Below are 26,215 nucleotides of genomic sequence, written 5' to 3'. Positions count from 1 at the left end.
CACTTATCAAAAATTGGTTCTGGCATTTCCTAGCTATATGCTATTATGTAAGGTGATGGAAATACTATTTAAAAATGTGTTGGGCCAGTATACCAGCCAGAATATCAGCCGTTGATATTGTGATATAGATCCTTCAATTGTGGTCACCTCAGATCAGCTCTTGACAATGTTTTACACTCACCGGTTACATTCACATAAGGCTGGATATCTCGATAGCTGAATTTTTTGGAATCTTCATCTTCAAATCTGAAATAATATATACCTTCATGCATTGGCAATGGATCTTCTATGGAATATGAGCAGTCTCCATTGGACACATTTCCAGTCAGAAAGAAATGTCCATTTGTCTTAAGTACAGAATTATTTTTAGAAGTAACAGGGTCTCCATTCCCATTGTAGAGATGACCAGTGGTAGATATAGATAACCGTACATCTCCTGGCACGGTAAATGAGCATGGAACATGGACACAGAGACCTCGCTGCACCGTCACCGATGGACTTGTATCTATCTTATATCCAAGGAACTGTTCACAGACAGAACCTGTATAAGAAAAGATAGGGATTATTAGTAGAATTGTCTTAGTAGCTGCAGGAATTTACAGATGGAAAAGTTGTGGGAACATTTTGTGTTTAGGAGTACAATCTTTAATCTCCTCACCCAGGAGAATCAGCTGTGATTAAAGTCTTCTTCCACTTCCCAAGATCATCCGTTCTTTGTAGACTGCAAGGGCAGATTGACCATTTACTGTACTGTGCATGGAAAAATCCTGGTAAGTTGACAAGTCATGATGTCATGAGGCTGGCATATTATCCATAGCTGACGCTATTGGGTCCTGTGGTATTGGCTGCCTGACCCAATGCCATAGGAGAGCACAAATGTCAACTGTATCTGTGAGCTAAGGACACAGATACAGTTCAATACTATAGTGGGATAGAGAGCACTTGGTTCCTTACTACACCAATTATGTTGCTGTTGCCAAATTGTTAAAGATATTGAGAGTATTCAGTGGGAAAGGAAGATCTGAAGGAAAAAAGGAGCAAAGAAGAGTGTAGTGACCGAGGATGACTGCAATTGACAGAGCTCAGGTGAGTTCTGGCATCAGCAGCAGGTAATGGGCACTAATACTGAATGGAGAACACTGATGGGCACTATTACTGAATGTAGTACACTAATGGGCACTATTACTGAATGGAGTACACTGATGGGCACAATTACTGAATGGAGTACACTAATGGTCACTTTTACTAAATGGACTACACTAATGGTACTAATACTGAATGGAGTACACTGATGGGCACTATTACTGAATGTAGTACACTAATGGGTACTAATACTGAATGGAGTACACTGATGGGCACAATTACTGAATGGAGTACACTAATGGGCACTATTACTGAATGAAGTACACTAATGGGTACTAATACTGAATGGAGTACACTGATGGGCACAATTACTGAATGGAGTACACTAATGGGTACTAATACTGAATGGAGTACTGTACACTAATGGGCACTATTACTGAATGGACTACACTAATGGGTACTAATACTGAATGGACTACACTGATGGGCACAATTACTGAATGGAGTACACTAATGGGTACTAATACTGAATGGAGTACTGTACACTAATGGGCACTATTACTGAATGGACTACACTAATGGGCACTATTACTGAATGGACTACACTAATGGGCACTATTACTGAATGGACTACACTAATGGGTACTAATACTGAATGGAGTACACTGATAGGCACTATTACTGAATGTAGTACTATACACTAATGGGCACTATTACCGAATGGAGTACACTAATGGGCACTATTACTGAATGGACTACACTAATGGGCACTATTACCGAATGGACTACACTAATGGGCACTATTACCGAATGGACTACACTAATGGGCACTATTACTGAATGGAGTACACTAAACAGTACTAATACTGAATGGAGTACACTGATGGGCACTATTACTGAATGTAGTACTGTACACTAATGGGCACTATTACTGAATGTACTACACTTATGGGTACTATTACTGAATGGAGTACACTGATGGGCAAAATTACTGAATGGAGTACACTAATGGGTACTAATACTGAATGGAGTACACTAATGGGCACTATTACTGAATGGAGTACACTAATGGGCACTATTACTGAATGTACTACACTTATGGGTACTATTACTGAATGGAGTACACCAAAGCAAGCGGTTTTACTGTGTTGGTTACCAACGTTCACTATTATTGTGTGGGGGTTCAAAGTGGCTAAAGCTGACAGTTTGTGACCCAGACTATTTGTGTTGGTCCCATCATGCACGGCCAATTTGGAGTGTTTTCTGGACTGTCATGACACCACTGAGAATGCCTTACGAAGCCAAACTGTGTTTTGAGCTACAACCACAGAGTCATTCGCCATCTTTGTATTGGCAGGCACTCTGGAAGAAGGTGGTGCTCATATCCTGGGTTGCCGGCCCATACATCCAAGTAGAGAATTCGGATCAGCACTCACTGTTTGATGCTGATAAATAATCACTTTATTGCTATCAACAGAATACAGGCAGATGTGAGGTGTTTCGGCTAAACATCTGTATGACAGTACTACTGCGCTTCATAGAAAACAGGGCTGCAATATGGCTATGTGCATCTCGTGACATCCTGTTCATTAGTTTTTTTGTACCCACACTTATGAAGCAAAGAAATAATCATGGCCAGCTCCAATGCAGAGGAAAAGCGTGGCACGGAAAAGCGTGGCACCCCAACACATGCACACAAAAAAAACCAAATGGAATCCTTCGACCTTCATTAAAGGATAGTCATAAAATCCAGTTATGCCAAACACATAGTGCACAGAAAAACGCACCTCCTGTGACGCGTTTTGGATGTACACTATATAACACTCTTAGGCCTCATGCAAACGACCGTATGTATTTTGCGGTCCGCAATAAATACGAGTGACATCCATGTGCATTCTGTATTTTGCGGAACGGAACAGCTGGCCCCTAATAGAACAGTCCTATCCTTGTCCGTAATGCGTACAATAATAGGATATGTTCTATTTTTTTTGCGGAACAAAAATACGGACATGCGGAAAACGGAATGCACACAGAGTACCTTCTGTTTTTTTTTGCGGACCGTATACGGAACCATTCATTTTCAATAATTTCAAAATACGTTCGCGTGCATGAGCCCTTAGTCGTAGCACGGGGGGGTGAATATTGGCGCTGCTTAAATCTGAGGCTGGATTCATTCATTAAAAACTGTAAAACACGTGGCAGCAGCTCACAGTGAATGCTCTACAGGCCTCAGATACAACAACCGCAGCGATATACATAGGAAAAAGTAAAGTACAAATCAAATAGACAGAAAAAACCAAACCGCATCAAATTCAATAGTGTAATATAAAATCTTGCTTGCGGTTTAGTTATCTGGCTTCAGCCTTTAGATCTGCGGTGTGTATCGCCACCTCTGACTGGCAGAGTCACTTCTTTAATGCCTTGCTCCTCCAAGTGGGAACTCGTGTCTGCGGATTCAGATTTTGAGCGGTCCCGCCGTACCACCCACGTACTGTAGGCTGCAGGTTTTACTTGTAAAAAGGTATATTTCACGATTAGTATTACAGTTAATATATTGTTTACAGTGTCCGTCATCCACAGATCCCCCCATAACAGTGTCCGTCATCCACAGATCCCCCCATAACAGTGTCCATCATCCACAGATCCCCCCATAACAGTGTCCGTCATCCACAGATCCCCCCATAAGTGTCCGTCATCCACAGATCCCCCCATACTGAGATACTGAGATTTTAAATCGCTCCCTTTGACAATTTTACATATAAAATTTACAAACAATAAAAAATAAACATTATTACATATTAAAATATAAAAAAAATATTCCTATGCGGTGAACGCCGTAACAGAAAAAAAAATCACAACAGTGCGATGTATAGCTTGTGGCTCCTGGTAGTCAGTCCGTAAGGTTGGCCACCTCTGCTATATACTGCACACAGGTAGGCTGAGCGGGTCCACCAGCCCTGTCCACAAACAGACTGGGGGACAGGATCTGTGCTAAGGATTTAGCTTTTTTAGGGGTACATTGGACGCCACCTTTGCTGACTTCTGAGAAGCCAGGGTCAAGGTTGTAATAGCGGTGAGTATTTCTTCATAATACCACTGATTGCTTTAAATTCACTGCTGGATGGGGTTGAGAAATCCAACGGTTTAGCAGTTTTACCATCGGGTACAGTGACTGATTATTGGAATGTAACAAATCCATTCTGTTTTTTGACCCCAGTATGTTCTCTGCCCTGTTTATTGTAGCATCCATGAGGAATATGAGGGATTACCACAGTTACTCAGTCTGTGTCTAATGTGAACAGACTCCTGTTATGAAGCAACTTGTCTGTAGAAATGTCCTTCTTTCGCCTGCTGCGATTCTCCTTTATCTGCACACAAGCTGCCCACGTACCAGCCAGATATAATATTCAGTTATGAAAATAAAGGTTCTGGATGTCACAAAACCGGATATGTGCCCATAGCTTATATAGCAATAAAACATGACGCAATCAAAACTACAAACAAACAGTCACTAAACAATATGTATTTCTATGTAAATGTCACTTATTCTAAAGTTAATAGCATGAAAAAAAATATATAAAATACGGGCAGGCATGATGACCAGTGTATGTGGATGGTTCTCATTTGTCAATTTCCTTTGAGTAATCTCAAAGAGGAAAAGTATTGTAAGTGTAATTTTGCAGGTATTAAAGGGGTTGTCATACCCTTATTTTCACCCAGGCAGCCCCCTGAGGCTAGCATCGGAGTATCTCATGCTCCGATGCGCTCCCTTGCCCTGCGCTAAATTGCGCAGGGCAAGGTCTCTTATGTTTTCAATAACACACTGCCGGGCGGAAACTTCGGTGACGTCACCGGCTCTGATGGGCGGGCTTTAGCGCTGCCCTAGCCGTTTTAATAGCTAGGGCAGCACTAAATCCCGCCCATCAGTGCCGGTGACATCACCGAGCTTCCCGGCAGCCCCATGGAGAGCCCCGGTACGTCTCCGGATCTCCAAAAATGCCTTTTCCCTGCGCAATTTAGCGCAGGGCAAAGGAGAGCATCAGAGCATGAACTGCTCCGATGCTCCTGTCAGGGGGGGCTGCCTGGGTGAAAATGGAGGGATGTCCGGGTTCAGCTCTGAACCCGGACAACCCCTTTAAGGCTATGGACAAATTTGCACACATTTATATTATTCATTGGCTTCCTAAATGCAAAATTAAAAGTCTTTTCAGGTCATTCTGTCATGCTGACCTAGAGAATGAAGGGCACAAGACAGTTTTACTGCATAGTGAACTTTGTAAAAACAAAATCCATACAACTGTGGCAGAATTGCTTCGATTTTTTTTTTCTCTCCAATTCCTCCCCGTTCGGAATTTTTATTTTTATTTTTTTCCCAGCTTCCCACTACATCCTATGCAATAGTAAATGTTGCTATTAGAGAGTACAACTTGTCCCACAAAAAAACAAGCCCGCATATGGCTATGTGAATGAAAAAATAAAAAAGTTATGGCTCCAAGTAGGCAGGGAGTGAAAAACAAATATGGAAAAATGGAAAATCGCTCCATTCGCTTACATTTTAAAAAACAATAAAAACTATAAATATGTGGTATAGTTGTAAATGCACTGACCATTAGAATGAAGGGTCAGTTTTACAGCAAAGGGAAGACTGTAAAAACAAAACCCCAAAAACCATGACAAAATTTGTGTGAGCTGATCCGGGGGGTCCTGGTTGTCGGACTCACACCAATGAGGTCATCAGTATTTAAGTCTCGGAACACCCTTTTAAGGTACTGGATAGTGTTTAGCAAAGCAAAACATTTCAAGCAGAATTCCAAATTTTGGAAAACTCAGTTTCACAACAAATCCGATTTTTTTTTGTGCTTTGTGGTAACAAGGCAGGTTTTCCCAAAATGGCGGCTGCATGTGTTACAAAGTGAAAGTAAGAAGCCCTGGAACATGAAATCACCCACAATGCTGTGCAGCCAGGCAATCCACAGATAACCATCCCCTATGATGTCACAATCCTATAAGACCCACATCCCGCGTGGCCATTTCACTGTGAGCTGAACATAGAGAGAAATGTGCCAAGCACTCATGCACTAGGGATAATGTTGCTGAAAATGATTAATAGAATGATATTGGAGAGGGAGCGTGCCGGGAGAGTGCAGGGAGAGTGCAGGGAGAGTGCAGGGAGACTGCAGGGAGACTGTAGGGAGAGTGCAGGGAGACTGTAGGGAGAGTGCAGGGAGACTGCAGGGAGAGTGCAGGGAGACTGCAGGGAGACTGTAGGGAGAGTGCAGGGAGACTGCAGGGAGAGTGCAGGGAGAGTGCAGGGAGACTGTAGGGAGACTGCAGGGAGACTGCAGGGAGACTGCAGGGAGAGTGCAGGGAGACTGTAGGGAGACTGCAGGGAGAGTGCAGGGAGAGTGCAGGGAGACTGCAGGGAGACTGTAGGGAGAGTGCAAGGAGACTGCAAGGAGACTGCAGGGAGAGTGCAGGGAGACTGCAGGGAGAGTGCAGAGAGAGTGCAGGGAGACTGCAGGGAGAGTGCAGGGAGACTGAGGGAGAGTGCAGAGAGACCTTTGCTGCATCAGTTTTAGTTATTTTTTCCTACATTTACTTATTCCTACATCAACCGTAAAGTAAGATATGTAATTAAATACCAATAATATGGACACATTTATTATTCTACTGCCAGCGTGCCAACCAATACCATCCAGCCTGCACCTCGTAGAGGGGCTAGGTCTTAATGATGACAATCCTCATCTTTTGCTGGCTTTACTTCTTCCAAATCATCCTTCTTGGTCTCCATGTCCTAGCAAAGTTAGCAAGATGCAGAGAGAGGAGGAGCTGATGTTTCTGATGACATATTCTCATCTATATTAGATGATGTGAAAAAGGAGGAAAACCATACGGCAGAAGACGGGCTCCCACCTGTAGGACAGGAGAGCGCTGGGGTTGGAGAAGTTAGTATGCCAGAGCTGATTAATATTCTGTGTTTACTGTCAAATAACCTGCAGGAGATTACAGGCCAGAACAGCAATAATATGTATATTGTCCTCCAACCTAACCAGTCAAACCCCAGACCAGCAACAGTCCCTGTTTAAAGGTGCATTGGCCATTAACAATGAAGAAGGACTATACAGTGTGGTCTTCATCATTAAATCAAAGGCAGCTGCGGGCTAATTTGCTGTGTCGTTCTTCACCGCAGCCTGTCCTCTACCTGCCTGCAGCACGGCCACTTTATTTGGCCATACCCTAAGGCAGAGTGATTAATGACAAGTTAATTTCAAACAAATCATATTTATTGGCTAACTTCAGAGAAGCTGATGAATCAAATTTTTCTAAACTTGGCTCATCTCTAGTACTGGGACAGCACAAGGGGAGATATTTATGAAACTGGTGTAAAGATCAGATTCCCACTTTTAGGGTGCATTCACATCACCGTTTAGTTCCTGTGTCTGCCATTCACTCTTATAGACAATATGGCAACTAGGCCTGAGGCCTGTGATACAGTAGCACAGCGTGGGAAGTCGCGACTGCCTGCACCAGTCCTTCAGCAGTACAATGACGTCATCGCTTTAGGACACTGGCAACATGATTATGTCATGGCAACTGCTTGCGCGCGGTCGCTGGCAGCTTAGGCTGTGACCTACTTTGCAGATGAAAGCAGGTGAATATTTTTTTTCTGTCACTGAGGAATATATTACTAGCTAGCATCAGATGGGTCCACCAGTGTACCAGATAAACCTTCTGGTGGGCCCAGGCTTTGATACCATAGTGGACGCCAAATGTCCAGGAAAAAAAACATTTGGAGCTGCCCTTGGAGACAATAAATTGCCGCTAGGGCTTATTTCTTTGAATCACAACCTATTAGATTTTACTGATGATATGTGCACTGGGCCTAGAGAATAACTTCCTCTGATGGGCCGAAGGAACCTCAGTCCGAACCTGCTCATGGGGCTGGTCACTATAGGGGGCAATACAAGAGGAGGGGGTGCAGTGTAACTATAATATTGAGTGGGCACATTATAAGTAGTGATGAGCGGCATAGGCAATATTTCGGAAATGTTTCACATAATATTTGCAATAAATTTGCGAATTCTAGAATTCGTGATCTCCAATCATTATTTTCGCGATTGTGCAAATCGGCACTAATGATGCGCATAATTTTTGCACAATACGTGCAACTTCACATTTTATCGGGTCTGAGTAGATATTACTGATTGGTGCACTAAGTATTGTTGTGACATCACAGCATTATGTATGTAGCATGTATGTATGGACAGCAGAGAAACAGTAATCCCTATCACACTACCTAACACCCTGCACTGGAACCTCTCAGCTACACTATATCACTATCTAACCTTCACTGACTATCTCCCACTAACTATCTGCATTATATATATGAGCTAACTAACTATCTAATGTAATTGGATAAGGAATAGGATCCAGATGAAAGCACAGAGCACAGAAATGTCACTGCTCTCTCTCTCAGAACTGCAAAAAACAGGAAAAAAAAAAAAGGCTGCTGGGGAGGTTCTTATATACAGCATTTTGAACGACTCCACTTCGGATCTATGATCGGAAACTTGATTCACTAAAGCATAATTATTATTACTGGTGGTTCTATGGGGGCATTAATATTATTGGGCAAAACATGGATGACACTAATGCTAATGGGGGCGCTCTCAGGGAGCATTTTCCTCAGAAGGGGAACTATTAGTAATGAGGGCACTCTGGGAGAGAATTACAAATGGTGGGACTTTTGGGAGAGCAATTAGTATGGGTGGGGGCTATCTGTACTGATATTTCTTCAAAATAACATTTTGTGGGCACCTCTGTACTCTGAACAAACAAAAAATGGATGGAAATAACACGGCAATTTGGGCCAAATGGAGAAGATGAAGAATGAGAACTTGAATAATCAGAGGAGACATCACTGGATATAACAGGTATGTAGTGTTGTATTCTCCTGTATACAGTCATGTGAAAAAATTAGGACACCCTTTGAAAGCATGTGGTTTTTTGTAACATTTTTAATAAATGGTTATTTCATCTCCGTTTCAACAATACAGAGAGATTAAAGTAATCCGACTAAACAAAGAAAACTGAAGAAAAGTCTTTTCAAGATCTTCTGTAAATGTCATTCTACAAAAATGCCTATTCTAACTGAGGAAAAAGATAGGACACCCTTGCCCCTAATAGCGAGTGTTACCTCCTTTGGCTGAAATAACTGCAGTGAGACGGTTCTTGTAGCCATCTACCAGTCTTCGACATCGGTCTGAGGAAATTTTACCCCACTCCTCAATGCAGAACTTTTTCAGCTGTGAGATGTTTGAGGGGTTTCTTGCACGTACAGCCCTTTTCAAGTCACCCCACAGCATCTCAATGGGATTCAAATCTGGACTTTGACTTGGCCATTCCAGGACTCTCCATTTCTTCTTTTTCAGCCAATCTTTGGTTGATTTACTAGTATGTTTTGGGTCATTGTCATGTTGCATGGTCCAGTTCCGCTTCAGCTTTAATTTTCTAACTGATGGTCTCACATGTTCTTCAAGCACCTTCTGATACACAGTAGAATTCATCGTGGATTCTATGATGGTGAGCTGACCAGGTCCTGCTGCAGCAAAGCAGCCCCAAACCATGACACTTCCACCTCCATGCTTCACAGTTGGTATGAGGTTCTTTTCTTGGAATGCTGTGTTTGGTTTACGCCAAACATGTCCTCTGCTGTTGTGTCCAAATAATTCAATTTTGGACTCATCTGTCCAAAGAACATTATTCCAGAAGTCCTGGTCTTTGTCAACTTTATCTCTGGCAAATGTCAGTCTGGCCTCGATGTTTCTCTTGGAAAGCAAAGGTTTCCTCCTTGCACACCTCCCATGCAAGTTAAACTTGTACAGTCTCTTTCTGATTGTAGAGGCATGTACTTCTACATCAACAGTAGCCAGAGCCTGCTGTAGTTCTCGAGATGACACTTTAGGGTTTTTGGAGACCTCTTTTAGCATCTTGCGGTCTGCTCTTGGGGTGAACTTGCTGGGGCGACCAGTCCTGGGCATGTTGGCAGTTGTTTTGAAAGCCCTCCACTTGTAGACTATCTTCCGGACAGTGGAATGGCTGATTTCAAAATCTTTTGAGATCTTTTTAAATCCCTTCCCAGACTCATAGGCTGCTACAATCTTTTTTCTGAAGTCCTCTGACAGCTCTTTTGCTCTCACCATGGTGCTCACTCTCACTTCAACAGTCAGGAGCACACCAAACTAAATGTCTGAGGTTTAAATAGGGCAAGCCTCATTCAACATGCAGAGTAACGATCTACTAATTATGTGCACCTGGTGTGATATACCTGTGTGAGATCTGAGCCAATTTAAGAGGGAATACATGTGAGGGTGTCCTATCTTTTTCCTCAGTTAGAATAGGCATTTTTGTAGAATGACATTTACAGAAGATCTTGAAAAGACTTTTCTTCAGTTTTCTTTGTTTAGTCGGATTACTTTAATCTCTCTGTATTGTTGAAACGGAGATGAAATAACCATTTATTAAAAATGTTACAAAAAACCACATGCTTTCAAAGGGTGTCCTAATTTTTTCACATGACTGTATATGGTAGCCCTGAATGTAATTCTATTAGCAATGAGTCTGGGGAAGGGGAGGATTGATTGGGAATTTAGCATATATGCATTAGGGCTTGGGGCCAGAACTTTTGATACCCTAGCAACTCCCTGGTCCCTGGTTGCATAATTTCAAATGAGCAAATGGATCTAGGACATCCTATTTCTTCTTCCCACTAGCAGATAAATCTCTATCCGCTGCTATCACATGAAAACCTTGTATAGACACTGTTAGAGGCTGAGAGCTGCTGCTGTTCCGATCCACTCACCTGGTGGGTCAGACCTACCTCCCATTGTCTCCCTCTGGGAGGGCACAGCCATCGACTCTGCTTTTCCCCTCCATACAGGCTATGGCCTGCTTGCCGGCCAGGCTCCCCATTCTCTGTCCATAGGCAGTGCATGTGCATGCCCCTCTGGCTCTCAAGAGGCTAGTGCGTGCACCCTAATCTTCCCCAGCCAATGGCTGGCAATCCTGGGGTATTTCTGGCACCTTCCCCAGGGTGCCTGAGAAAAAAGACTTCTTTAGTGTGCTAAGTCCATGACAAAGGTGTTCCCATCTGCTATCTGCCCTTGTACCACTGCCAGTTTTCACATAGACTGCCCACACTGACCTTTGAACTATTACAGTATTTCACGTACTCTTCCAGCTCTGACCTTGGCCTATCCTTGACTATGATTCTGCGTGACGCCTTAGTGCCCTGCATCTCTGTCTCTGACTTCTGTGGGTCAGCTGTCAATTACACAAAAACTACTACAGGAGGTAGAGGCCAGGCAGCTCCCCTGCAGTGAAGTCTAAATCCCTGTTTAGAGGTTAAAGAGTAAATACCAGGGAAATGCCAGGAAAAAGTCCTTAGGAGTAACCGAGATCCGTTGGTTAACACAGTAGTTCCACACCCACTGCCATCACAGACACATTAGCATTGGGAATATCCTCACGTAACAAAGTCTTGGTTGATCGCAATTATCTACATTGTCAAAAACACCTGTTGGTTGATAATAAGTTCTTGAAGTTCATCAACCATATTCCCCATAACTATTGGTGGTACAAATGGCTTAAAGTGCAGCCTTTTTTAAGTGTCCATAATTCTAGCAAAACAGCCCTTAGATGGCCTAAAAATCTTTGTGGGCACCCAGATTCAAGACCACAACACTTGTCTTCTCAAAGCATTAAATTACACCTGAGACTTAATAATCAGGTCTCATTGGGGATCAACCCTTATAAGTAGAGTTGAGCGAACACCTGGATGTTCGGGTTCGAGAAGTTCGGCCGAACTTCCCGGAAATGTTCAGGAACCGAACTCGACCCGAACTTCGCCCCGAACCCGAACCCCCTTAAAGTCAATGGGGACCCGAACTTTTCGGCACTTAAAAGGCAGTAAAATAGCCCAGGAAAGGGCTAGAGGGCTGCAAAAGGCAGCAAAATGTAGGTAAATCCCCCGCAAACAAATGTGGATAGGGAAATGAATTAAAATAAAAATAAAATAAATTTAAATTAACCAATATCAATTGGAGAAAGGTCTCATGGCAGAGAATCAGGCTTCATGTCATCCACCACTGGAACAGGCCACTGTCAGATATTTAGGCCCCGGCACCCAGACAGAGGAGAGAGGTCCCATAGCAGAGAATCAGGCTTCGTGTCATAGCAGAGAATCAGGCTTCATGTCATAGCAGAGAATCAGGCTTCACGTCACCCACCACTGGAACAGGCCATTGTCAGATATTTAGGCCCCGGCACCCAGACAGAGGAGAGAGGTCCCATAGCAGAGATTCAGGCTTCATGTCATAGCAGAGAATCAGGCTTCATGTCACCCAACACTGGAACAGGCCACTGTCAGATATTTTTAGGCCCCGGCACCCAGACAGAGGAGAGAGGTCCCATAGCAGAGATTCATGCTTCATGTCACCCAACACTGGAACAGGCCACTGTCAGATATTTTTAGGCCCCGGCACCCAGACAGAGGAGGGAGGTCCCATAGCAGAGAATCAGGCTTCATGTCATAGCAGAGAATCAGGCTTCACGTCATAGCAGAGAATCAGGCTTCATGTCATAGCAGAGAATCAGGCTTCACGTCACCCACCACTGGAACAGGCCATTGTCAGATATTTAGGCCCCGGCACCCAGACAGAGGAGAGAGGTCCCATAGCAGAGATTCAGGCTTCATGTCATAGCAGAGAATCAGGCTTCATGTCACCCAACACTGGAACAGGCCACTGTCAGATATTTTTAGGCCCCGGCACCCAGACAGAGGAGAGAGGTCCCATAGCAGAGATTCATGCTTCATGTCACCCAACACTGGAACAGGCCACTGTCAGATATTTTTAGGCCCCAGCACCCAGACAGAGGAGGGAGGTCCCATAGCAGAGAATCAGGCTTCATGTCATAGCAGAGAATCAGGCTTCACGTCATAGCAGAGAATCAGGCTTCATGTCATAGCAGAGAATCAGGCTTCACGTCACCCACCACTGGAACAGGCCACTGTCAGATATTTAGGCCCCGGCACCCAGACAGAGGAGAGAGGTCCCATAGCAGAGATTCATGCTTCATGTCATAGCAGAGAATCAGGCTTCATGTCACCCAACACTGGAACAGGCAACTGTCAGATATTTTTAGGCCCCGGCACCAAGGCAGAGGAGAGAGGTCCCATAAGCAGAGATTCAGGCTTCATGTCATAGCAGAGAATCATGCTTCATGTCACCCAACACTGGAACAGGCCACTGTCAGATATTTTCTAGGCCCCGGCACCCAGAGAGAGGAGAGAGGTCCCATTCAACTTTGGGTTGCCCCGCAATATAATGGTAAAATGAAAATAAAAATAGGATTGAATGAGGAAGTGCCCTTGAGTACAATAATATATTGTTAAGGGAAGGTAGTTATAAATGTCTAATCTGCACAAGGGATAGACAGGTCCTGTGGGATCCATGCCTGGTTCATTTTTATGAACGTCAGCTTGTCCACATTGGCTGTAGACAGACGGCTGCGTTTGTCTGTAATGACGCCCCCTGACGTGCTGAATACACGTTAAGACAAAACGCTGGCCGCCAGGCAGGCCAGCACCTCCAAGGCATAAAAGGCTAGCTCTGGCCACGTGGACAATTTGGAGACCCAGAAGTTGAATGGGGCCGAACCATCAGTCAGTACGTGGAGTGGTGTGCACACGTACTGTTCCACCATGTTAGTGAAATGTTGCCTCCTGCTAACACGTTCCGTATCAGGTGAAGGTGCAGTTAGCTGTAGCGTGTTGACAAAACTTTTCCACATCTCTGCCATGCTAACCCTGCCCTCAGAGGAGCTGTCCGTGACACAGCTGCGTGGGCGACCTCTTGCTCCTCCTCTACCTTCGCCTTGGGCTTCCACTTGTTCCCCTGTGACATTTGGGAATGCTCTCAGTAGCGCGTCTACCAACGTGCGCTTGTACTCGCGCATCTTCCTATCACGCTCCAGTGCAGGAAGTAAGGTGGGCACATTGTCTTTGTACCGTGGATCCAGCAGGGTGGCAACCCAGTAGTCCGTGTAGTGTACGGGGACTGTAATGCCCGTCACTACAAAAGGGTCACTTGGTGTGCTGTCGTCCCCCCTTGCTTATGGGGAAGTTGGTATATGTCATCTTTATAAAATGTAATTGAATGTAATGCTATGTATTTCCCTGTTACTGTGAAACTTGCATGTACAGGCCTGCTAGGGGTGTCATTCCAGCTTCTGGTCATTAGAGGGAGCTAGGGAGCCCTAGTTTATATAAGGCCCAGTCAAGGAAGGAAAAGTCAGTCTAGTCTAGAGTCTTAAGTGGGAGTCTACAGCTGCAGCCTGTAGTCGGAAGTTGGAGCTTAGACTATGTCAGAGACAAGTCCAGGCCTGAAGCCTGCGGACCAGGAGAGGGTATTGCAGTCCCTGTAACCGGGTTCCAGATCCATGGAGAAGGTTCCCCTCCTGAATTTATATATGCAGAAGCAGGAAGACCACTGTTAAACAGCCTAGAGTTCAGAAGTTTCTAGAGCCTGAGAAAGCTGAGAGGGACAGAGGCAAGCCAAGGAAAGCAAGAGGTACTAAAGACAACAGAGGAGGTACTTTATCAAGATAAAACCAAGGATATACGCCAGAGCTAGGGCATTGGACCTTGGAGAGGAGTTTCTATGTTCCAGGATCAGTCAGGAATAGAGTGCAAGCTGCCTGTACTGCAAGTCCTGAGTAAAACACTCTGAAGTCACCTTGCTGTAACTGTATTGCCTGCATCGACCGTATTGAAAAATCGACTGTATGCAAAGGAACTGCGTTTCCGTTAATGTCCCTATATAGATGATAACTACTAAAGTTGGAGTTCTGCTTTAACCTCACGTGTTCCTCAGTTATTCCTGCTATCAGCAAACGGCGTGCCACCGTTTAATTGGCAATGGCGTCACGAACATTTCCTATCATCACCTACCCTTGCAGAGAGTCAGCGTCTCAGGTTAGTGTCTATTGCACTACAACACCCAGGAACATTTCTAAACACAACTTGAGTACGCTGCACCTTCTCTTTTGGCGTCACGAACAGGATACGCACGCTTTCTAGTGCAAGAAGCGTGAACTTTGTGCCTTATACCGTTGCCCTGTGACCAAAGTGACAAACTACCTGTTTATTTAAAGTGGACTTTGTGGACTGAAAATCATCCCAAAAGTGTTCCTAAAACCTCTAAAAAGCGCTGTGCAGTGTTGCGCTACCAAGAGGAAGAAAATCGCCACATTGGAGTGTGGTTTTATGGACTTTTCATCATCCTGCTTGCTGTCAGTGAATAGACAGCGTTTCTACCCAAAGATGGCCGCTGAGGCTACTGAAATAGCTGCTGCGTCATCTTCATCCCGAAAGGGCGGGAAAAATTGGCGCCTTTCTGAGGAAATAGCGGGAAGGAGTTCAAGGTCATGCGCCACTGCTTATCTGGACATTTGCATGTCGGACAGCATGGACTCCGCCTTCCATATCCTGGAATACCTGGGGGGCGGCCTCCCAGTGCAATGGGAGGAGCTGGCTGATTTAATTGACGCGACCCTATCGCTCTCCAGAGAAGGATCGAGCATGTTGGAGAGTGAACAGAGCTTTGCTGCAACGTCCGCGCCTGAAATACCAGAGATGACTGATATTGGTGTAGAGCCAGAGGAGGCTCCACCGGCCTACTCTCCGGGACCGGAGAAACCCGCCTGCCCGCCACGGGAGAAAGAACCAGAGCCCTGCTATGGCTCTTGGAGAGACTTCTTTCAGCCCTCTTTCAAGTGGTCTTCACTAATGGCAGAGATCCGGGAGGCCGCTATCAAGCGGAATACAAAGACTAAGATTTATTATGAGGAATTGACCAAGACTATCCATGAACGACACACCAACACCCAACCCCGCCTGGAAAGGAGAAAGGGGTTGGTGGTGTCCTTTGACAAAGCCCGTGGCTACGGGTTCATACAGGACTATATTACCGGCAGAGACTTATATGTTAACAGAAGATCTGTCAAAAGAGACTACCTCCCTGCGCATCTACATAACCTCCGCGAGGGAGAGGAAGTGGAGTTCACCCCTGCCGAGAGCCTGAGAGGCCCTTATGCAACTGCTGTGACCCGTCCCAAGCGAGGACCTGAGGACTGGGAGGCAGAAGAAGAAGAAGACTACTCTGGCTGCGAGCGGGAACCGGAACGCTCTCCAGAGCCGGCCCATCACGCCTTCCAGGAGCAGGGCTCCTTCATTGGGCCTAACGTCTTCTGGCAGCCAACCGTGTTGGAAAAATGGGTGAGCCCCTATCCTTCCCCCGAGCTGCCCCGTCGGGAGAAGACCATACAAGATATGGAAAACTTAAAAGGACTTCGCAATACCTTTGAGAACCTCCGGAGGGGTCGGAGACCCGATGCACCACCAGAACCTGCAGAGGCCGAGTCCGCGCCATCGTTGACTGTACCTGCGCCGGCGGCGCCAGCAGATGACCGCGACTCTGACACAGAGAGCATCGGTGAGCAGATTGTCCGGCTGGAGGAGAAGTTGCGGGAGCTGCGCAAGATCGCGACCGCCAGGATCCAGACGCCGCCAAAGAAGGACGAGGTAAGGGTGCCTGTCACCACCCGTAAACCACCGTCTGCTAATGTTGCTCCGTCAAGGCCCCAAGGAAGACCCGTTATTCCTGTGAGTGGCTGCACCGAGCCCACCGGACCGCTTGCGGCGGCGGTACCAACTGCCTTACATCCCACAATTATCATGCCGGGACCGGTACGGTCCACCCAAGGGTTTACCCCTAGGCCCATGGGGCCAATACCTATTAGGGGCCCCTTTACCTTGCAGCTGCCCCCTAACACCGTTATGTGGGCCCATCCTCCTGTAGAGGACTACTACAGGCCGTATTTGCCAGCAGGGCCAAGTGACTATGACATGCCACTGTGAATCAGCCTGCTAGGCCTTTGATTTATTTCACTAAAGAATGATGTTATTAACCCTTCCAGGACAGGAGTCCTATTTTTCCCTGGTCCTTTGTTGCTGCTGCCAGTTCATCCACGGCTCAGTGGTAGGTGTTAACCACTGAAATTACAAGGTCAACAAAGCCAAGTTTGTTTCCAAGATCTCCTGCCTGCTTTTGCTACCCCATGCCAAGTTGTGCCTGTTCCTTAGTTGCACCTTTTACCCTTTACCCCCTTTTCAGGTTGATCAGGGGTATTACAGCACTTGTTTTATATTGTGCAACTTGATACTAAGGAACCGTGCCCGGAGACAGACTCAAAAGAACCTGAGCCTCTGAGATTTTTGCTCTTTTAAAAGGAAATGTGCCCAGAGATGGACTCCACCGTACGAGAGCCTCTGTGATTTAATAGGAAAATAACCTGGGTACGGACTCATGTTTGTTCTTTGAGCCTCCAAGAACTTTTATACTGTTTTATCTATTTTACTGTTCTATTATGGACTTATTCATTGTCATGGACTATCCTGGTTATAATGTTACGCTGTGCCGGGTCAGCGCCCCAGTTCCATTCACTATCCTGAGAAGAAGAGAACGACGCCCCTTGTCAATATCCTTCACTTTTGCCAATTGGACCTGATATGAATGTAAATGCAGATGAATTACATAAATGTATGCCTGCATGTCTCTTTTTCTGTTTCAGGTAGAGATTCCAGGTGGGCGAGCCCTGATGGAGTACGAGGTCGTACTCAGCTTAAAGCAGTGGGGTATGTAGTGTACGGGGACTGTAATGCCCGTCACTACAAAAGGGTCACTTGGTGTGCTGTCGTCCCCCCTTGCTTATGGGGAAGTTGGTATATGTCACATTATAAAATGTAATTGAATGTAATGCTATGTATTTCCCTGTTACTGTGAAACTTGCATGTACAGGCCTGCTAGGGGTGTCATTCCAGCTTCTGGTCATTAGAGGGAGCTAGGGAGCCCTAGTTTATATAAGGCCCAGTCAAGGAAGGAAAAGTCAGTCTAGTCTAGAGTCTTAAGTGGGAGTCTACAGCTGCAGCCTGTAGTCGGAAGTTGGAGCTTAGACTATGTCAGAGACAAGTCCAGGCCTGAAGCCTGCGGACCAGGAGAGGGTATTGCAGTCCCTGTAACCGGGTTCCAGATCCAAGGAGAAGGTTCCCCTCCTGAATATATATATGCAGAAGCAGGAAGACCACTGTTAAACAGCTTAGAGTTCAGAAGTTTCTAGAGCCTGAGGAAGCTGAGAGGGACAGAGGCAAGCCAAGGAAAGCAAGAGGTACTAAAGACAACAGAGGAGGTACTTTATCAAGATAAAACCAAGGATATACGCCAGAGCTAGGGCATTGGACCTTGGAGAGGAGTTTCTATGTTCCAGGATCAGTCAGGAATAGAGTGCAAGCTGCCTGTACTGCAAGTCCTGAGTAAAACACTCTGAAGTCACCTTGCTGTAACTGTATTGCCTGCATCGACCGTATTGAAAAATCGACTGTATGCAAAGGAACTGCGTTTCCGTTAATGTCCCTATATAGATGATAACTACTAAAGTTGGAGTTCTGCTTTAACCTCACGTGTTCCTCAGTTATTCCTGCTATCAGCAAACGGCGTGCCACCGTTTAATTGGCACTGGCGTCACGAACATTTCCTATCATCACCTACCCTTGCAGAGAGTCAGCGTCTCAGGTTAGTGTCTATTGCACTACAACACCCAGGAACATTTCTAAACACAACTTGAGTACGCTGCATCCGCACATGTTAAAATGTGGGCAACTCTGCTGTCGTTACGCAGGCACTGCAGCATGTAGTTGCTCATGTGTGCCAGGCTGCCCAGAGTTAAGGACAAGCTGTCCTCTGTGGGAAGCGTATCGTCATCGTCCTGCGTTTCCCCCCAGCCACGCACCAGTGATGGGCCCGAGCTGCGTTGGGTGCCACCCCGCTGTGAACATGCTTCATCCTCCTCCTCCTCCACCTCCTCCTCATCCTCCTCCTCCTCTTCCTCAGTAGTGGGCCCTGTCTGGCCACATTTGTACCTGGCCTCTGCTGTTGCAAAAAACCTCCCTCTGAGTCACTTCGAAGAGACTGGCCTGAAAGTGCTAAAAATGACCCCTCTTCCTCTTCCTCCTCCTCCTCCTCCTGGGCAACCTCCTCTTCCATCATCGCCCTAAGTGTTCTCTCAAGGAGACATAGAAGTGGTATTGTAACGCTGATAATGGCGTCATCGCCACTGGCCATGTAGGTGGAGTACTCGAAACAGCGCAACAGGGCACACAGGTCTCGCATGGAGGCCCAGTCATTGGTGGTGAAGTGGTGCTGTTCCGCAGTGCGACTGACCCGTGCGTGCTGCATCTGAAACTCCACTATGGCCTGCTGCTGCTCTCAGTCTGTCCAGCATGTGCAAGGTGGAGTTCCACCTGGTGGGCACATCGCATATGAGGCGGTGAGCGGGAAGGCCGAAGTTACGCTGTAGCGCAGACAGGCAAGCAGCGGCAGGATGTGAATGCCGGAAGCGCGAACAGACGGCCCGCACTTTATGCAACAGCTCTGACATGTCGGGGTAGTTGTGAATGAACTTCTGCACCACCAAATTCAGCACAAGCGCCAGGCAAGGGAGGTGCGTCCAACCGGCTAGTCCCAGAGCTGCAACGAGATTTCGCCCATTATCGCACACCACCAGGCCGGGCTTGAGGCTCACCGGCAGCAACCACTCGTCGGTTCTATACCCCGCCACAACTCCTGTGCGGTGTGGAGCCTGTCCCCCAAACATATGAGTTTCAGAATGGCCTGCTGACGTTTACTCCAGGCTGTGCTGAAATTGGTGGTGAAGGTGTGTGGCTGACTGGATGAGCAGGTGGAAGAAGAGGAGGAGGAAGCCGAGTAGGAGGAGGAGGCAACAGGAGGCAAAGAATGTTGCCCTGCGATCCTTGGCGGCGGAAGGACGTGCGCCAAACAGCTCTCCGCCTGGGGCCCAGCCGCCACTACATTTACCCAGTGTGCAGATAGGCAGATATAGCGTCCCTGGCCGTGCTTACTGGTCCACATATCTGTGGTTAGGTGGACCTTGCCACAGATGGCGTTGCGCAGTGCACACTTGATTTTATTGGATACTTGGTTGTGCAGGGAAGGCACGGCTCTATTGGAGAAGTAGTGGCGGCTGGGAACAACATACTGTGGGACAGCAAGCGACATAAGCTGTTTGAAGCTGTCTGTGTCCACCAGCCTGAATGACAGCATTTCATAGGCCAGTAGTTTAGAAATGCTGGCATTCAGGGCCAGGGATCGAGGGTGGCTAGTTGGGAATGTACGCTTTCTCTCAAATGTTTGTGAGATGGAGAGCTGAATGCTGCCGTGTGACATGGTTGAGATGCTTGGTGACGGAGGTGGTGGTACATCCCCTGTTTGCTGGGCGGCAGGTGCCAACGTTCCTCCAGAGGCAGAGGAAGAGGCCGAGGCGGCAGCAGCAGAGGAGGCTGAGGCGGCAGCAGCAGAAGAGGTAGCAGGGGGAGCCTGAGTAAGTTCCTTGTTTTTAAGGTGTTTACTCCACTGCAGTTCATGCTTTGCATGCAGGTGCCTGGTCATGCAGGTTGTGCTAAGGTTTAGAACGTTAATGCCTCGCTTCAGGCTCTGATGGCACAGCGTGCAAACCACTCGGGTCTTGTCGTCAGCACATTGTTTGAAGAAGTGCCATGCCAGGGAACTCCTTGAAGCTGCCTTTTGGGGTGCTCGGTCCCAGATGGCAGCGGTCAGTAGCAGGCGGAGTCTCCTGGCGGCGGGTGTTCTGCTTTTGCCCACTGCTCCCTCTTTTGCTACGCTGTTGGCTCGGTCTCACCACTGCCTCTTCCTCCGAACTGTGAAAGTCAGTGGCACGACATTCATTCCATGTGGGGTCTAGGACCTCATCGTCCCCTGCATCGTCTTCCACCCAGTCTTCCTCCCTGACCTCCTGTTCAGTCTGCACACTGCAGAAAGATGCAGCAGTTGGCACCTGTGTTTCGTCATCATCAGAGACGTGCTGAGGTGGTATTACCATGTCCTCATCATCAGGAAACATAAGTGGTTGTGCGTCAGTGCATTCTATGTCTTCCACCGCTGGGGAAGGGCTAGGTGGATGCCCTTGGGAAACCCTGCCAGCAGAGTCTTCAAACAGCATAAGAGACTGCTGCATAACTTGAGGCTCAGACAGTTTCCGTGATATGCATGGGGGTGATGTGACAGACTGATGGGCTTGGTTTTCATGTGCCATCTGTGCGCTTTCTGCAGAAGACTGGGTGGGAGATAATGTGAACGTGCTGGATCCACTGTCGGCCACCCAATTGACTAATGCCTGTATCTGCTCAGGCCTTACCATCCTTAAAACGGCATTGGGCCCCACCAAATATCGCTGTAAATTCTGGCGGCTACTGGGACCTGAGGTAGTTGGTTCACTAGGACGTGTGGCTGTGGCAGAACGGCCACGTCCTCTCCCAGCACCAGAGGGTCCACTAACACCACCACGACCATGTCCGCGTCCCTTACTAGATGTTTTCCTCATTGTTACCGTTCACCACAATAAGAAAAAAATGATTTGGCCCAATGTATTGAATTCAAATTCAGGCCTTTTTTTACAGACACCTAACACTATCTGGCTATCTATTTAGGTACCGTATTACACTAATACAGGCACAGCAGTAACGACAGATTTAGCTGAATAGAAATTGTAGGCCTAGTATTTAGGCCCTGGGTGACAGGTATCCCTTTTGCGGACAGAATTAGACTTGGAAATGCACAGTACCGTGTGAAGTTATTGAGGATGACCCTATCCGCACCTTCAATCTAATATACCCTTTTATGGATAGATTTAAGCTTGGCCTGATACAGCAGAAACCACAGATTTAGGGAATTGTTAAGTTGGGAATTTTATTTCAACCCAGAACAAAAATATATCCTTTGCCAGACAGCAGACAGTATTACAATTGGCTAGCCACAGCTGAAACACCATATTTAGGGTACTGCTATTTTGGCAATTGTATTTTATCCCTCAATAAAATAGCAAGCACAGCCAAGCACCTGATGTAGGATATAGCAAAAAAAATAAAAAAACACACTATTGATGGTTAAATGCTCTATAAGAGCTACTAAACTAGTACATGGATTGCAGGATAAAACTTACCAGGAAAGGTTAAAGGACCTTAATATGTATAGCTTGGAAGAAAGAAGAGACAGAGGGGATATGATAGAAACTTTTAAATACATAAAGGGAATCAACTCGGTAAAGGAGGAGAGCATATTTAAAAGAAGAAAAACTACCACAAGAGGACACAGTTTTAAATTAGAGGGGCAAAGGTTTAAAAGTAATATAAGGAAGTATTACTTTACTGAGAGAGTAGTGGATGCATGGAATAGCCTTCCTGCAGAAGTGGTAGCTGCAAATACAGTGAAGGGGTTTAAGCATGCATGGGATAGGCATAAGGCCATCCTTCATATAAGATAGGGCCGGGGGCTATCCATAGTATTCAGTATATTGGGCAGACTAGATGGGCCAAATGGTTCTTATCTGCCGACACATTCTATGTTTCTATGTTTCTATGGTGGCAGCTTGTGCTGGCGCACCACAAGACACAAAATGGCCGCCGATCACCCCAGAAAAAAGTTTCAGAAAAACGCTCTGGGCAGCCTAAACAGTGAGCAATTAAATAGCAGAGGTTGAATGATTCACAGCTGTAGATCGATCACTTCATTAAGTGTTTTGGAAGAGTAAATCCCTGCCTAATCTCGCCCTAACAGCAGCTGCAACCTCTCCCTACACTTGTATCAGCAGAGTGACGTGCAGCGCTACGTGACCCAAGCTTATATAGAGGCTGGGTCACATGCTGCACTGGCCAATCACAGCCATGCCAATAGTAGTCATGGCTGTGATGGCCTCTTGGGGCAAGTAGTATGACGCTTGTTGATTGGCTGCTTTGCAGCATTTCAAAAAGCGCCAAGAAAGCGCCAAACACCGAACCCGAACTTTTACGAAAATGTTCGGGTCCGTGTCACGGACACCCCAAAATTCGGTACGAACCCGAACTATACAGTTCGGGTTCGCTCATCCCTACTTATAAGTCTTATAAAGTGAAGAGGTATTGTAACAAAGACTTCAATCTGTGGACAAATCTTTTTCCGCCTATTAGGCACCCTTAATGCAAAGTCGCAGGATGGTTAAGTAGTCTCTATCCAAATGGTGCTCATGAGACAACTCTGTTCAGTTTGGTGCCGTCATAAGGATCAGCTGCTTGCCACAAGTTTGGTTGCAGGCCCCATACAGCTACGTTTTCCTTGTAAGAGAAATGTAGTATTGTATGAACAGCCTGAGTCAGCAACAGTAGCTCTATTTTAGGCTCAGAGAAGGGGGGTCACAAGAGGGGGACCAAAAATCTATGACGTCCATATTTTTTATCAGGGCATGTAGACAGAAGGCAGGAAGTTTTCTTGCACTTGGAAGATTGAGATGTAATTTTTTTCCCAACGGACCATTACCTCATGTCTCTCTACTTCTTCCCAAAGGGAAGATAACATTCTATTGAGACAATTTACGTAGTAAAGTACACAGAAATATACCATGAACAAAGCATATAAGATTATACTTACTGCTCCACAGCTGCGATCCAATCAGAATTGACGCCAAATAACAATCCAAAAGAAAGCCAAATATTGTGCACCCCATATTATGTGATAGGTTGTTGCTTTCTCTAGAGCTTAGAGGAAAATATATATGAGAGCGACTCCTTAGGATGACATTTAGACAAAAAGAACTAAAACATGACTTTATGGCAACAGAATATATAACACATCAATATACAATTGAAAATCAAATGTTCACATTTTATATATATATATATATATATATATACAGTACAGACCAAAAGTTTGGACACACCTTCTCATTTAAAGAGTTTTCTTTATTTTCATGACTATGAACATTGTAGATTCACACTGAAGGCATCAAAACTATTAATTAACTATGAATTTGTGCGATGCAGAAAAGGTGAACGGATGGACTCTACATGCCTGGTTCCCACCGTGAAGCATGGAGGAGGAGGTGTGATGGTGTGGGGGTGCTTTGCTGGTGACACTGTTGGGGATTTATTCAAAATTGAAGGCATAATGAACCAGCATGGCTACCACAGCATCTTGCAGCGGCATGCTATTCCATCCGGTTTGCGTTTAGTTGGACCATCATTTATTTTTCAACAGGACAATGACCATAAACACACCTCCAGGCTGTGTAAGGGCTATTTGACCATGAAGGAGAGTGATGGGGTGCTGCGCCAGATGACCAGGCCTCCACAGTCACCGGACCTGAACCCAATCGAGATGGTTTGGGGTTAGCTGGACCGCAGAGTGAAGGCAAAAGGGGCCAACAAGTGCTAAGCATCTCTGGGAACTCCTTCAAGACTGTTGGAAGACCATTTCAGGTGACTACCTCTTGGAGCTCATCAAGAGAATGCCAAGAGTGTGCAAAGCAGTAATCAAAGCAAAAGGTGGCTACTTTGAAGAACCTAGAATATGACATATTAAGGTGTGTCCAAACTTTTGGTCTGTACTGTATATATATATATATATATATATATATATAATGTGTATATAAAATATATATAGTATATAAGATAAAAGATAACTCACTGTGTACATACATTACTTATCCTGTACTGATCCTGAGTTACATCCTGTATTATACTCCAGAGCTGCACTCACTATTCTGCTGGTCCAGTCACTGTGTGCATACATTACTTATCCTGTACTGATCCTGAATTACATCTTGTATTATACCCCAGAGCTGCACTCACTATTCTGCTTGTCAAATCACTGTGTACCTACATTACATTACTTATCCTGTACTGATCCTGAGTTACATCCTGTATTATACTCCAGAGCTGCACTCACTATTCTGCTGGTGCAGTCACTGTGTACATACATTACTTATCCTGTACTGATCCTGAGTTACATCCTGTATTATACTGCAGAGCTGCACTCACTATTCTGCTGGTGCAGTCACTGTGTGCATACATTACTTATCCTGTACTGATCCTGAGTTACATCCTGTATTATACTCCTGAGCTGCACTCACTATTCTGCTGGTGCAGTCACTGTGTACATACATTACTTATCCTGTACTGATCCCGAGTTACATCCTGTATTATACTCCAGAGCTGCACTCACTATTCTGCTGGTGCAGTCACTATGTACATACATTACTTATCCTGTACTGATCCTGAGTTACATCCTGTATTATATTCCAGAGCTGTACTCACTATTCTGCTGGTGCAGTCACTGTGTACATACATTACTTATCCTGTACTGATCCTGAGTTACACCCTGTATTATACTCCAGAGCCGCACTCAGTATTCTGCTGGTGGAGTCACTGTGTACATACATTATATTACTTATCCTGTGCTGATCCTGAGTTACATCCTGTATTATACTCCAGAGCTGCACTCACTATTCTGTTGGTGCAGTCACTGTGTGCATACATTGCATTACTTATCCTGTACTGATCCTGAGTTACATCCTGTATTATACTCCAGAGCTGCACTCACTATTCTGCTGGTGCAGTCACTGTGTACATACATTACTTATCCTGTACTGATCCTGAGTTACATCCTGTATTATACTCCAGAGCTGCACTCAGTATTCTGCTGGTGGAGTCACTGTGTACCCTTCCATATCCCGTGTCCTCAGGGTCGTTGGTTTCTCACCTTGAATTTTCCGATGTGGAGAGTCCTCTTATGATTGCCTTTCTTCAGTGTCCAGCTTCCACCTCTAAATACAATACGCCGCTCTCTGCCCTCTAGTTGGATCTTGTGGACATTCAGCTCCTGTCTGATCTCTACTGAATCTGGGAGGGGACTGGGGAATTATCTGCCAACTTAAATGCAGAAGGAAATTTAGAGTATTAGGAAATTTCCTTAATTTTCTGCTATTATGTTTCATCTCATCACCACAAGAACTATGCACTATCTACCATATTGTAAATCCACATAGCAGCAAAAAATAGAAAAAATAAAGGACAACTCCACAACACAAACCTGAGGGTCAAACTCTGATTCATATAGCAATTCCATGGCATATGTTTCTGATGGATAAATCTGCCATCTAAGCATGTCCT

The 26,215-nt window shown here is 45.7% G+C and overlaps 1 protein-coding gene across 1 annotated transcript in view; it reads right to left on the bottom strand.

Annotated features, from left to right (window-relative positions):
* LOC120991955 (sialic acid-binding Ig-like lectin 12) overlaps positions 1-25,926 on the bottom strand; it is a 290,291-nt gene extending 264,365 nt beyond the window's left edge. Inside the window, exons 1-3 of the mRNA XM_040420715.1 lie at positions 25,806-25,926; positions 23,697-23,803; positions 182-541 (exon numbers count right to left, since the gene is read on the bottom strand). Coding sequence (XP_040276649.1) covers positions 182-541; positions 23,697-23,772 — 436 coding nt within the window. The 5' untranslated portion in view covers positions 23,773-23,803; positions 25,806-25,926. The remainder of the gene's footprint in view (positions 1-181; positions 542-23,696; positions 23,804-25,805) is intronic.
* Between the last annotated feature and the right edge of the window lie 289 nt (positions 25,927-26,215).

This window comes from Bufo bufo, chromosome 1, assembly GCF_905171765.1.
Source record: "Bufo bufo chromosome 1, aBufBuf1.1, whole genome shotgun sequence".
Taxonomy (NCBI): Eukaryota; Metazoa; Chordata; class Amphibia; order Anura; family Bufonidae; genus Bufo; species Bufo bufo.
Note: the sequence above shows the minus strand (reverse complement) of the source record. Positions and strands in the feature narration are given on the sequence as shown.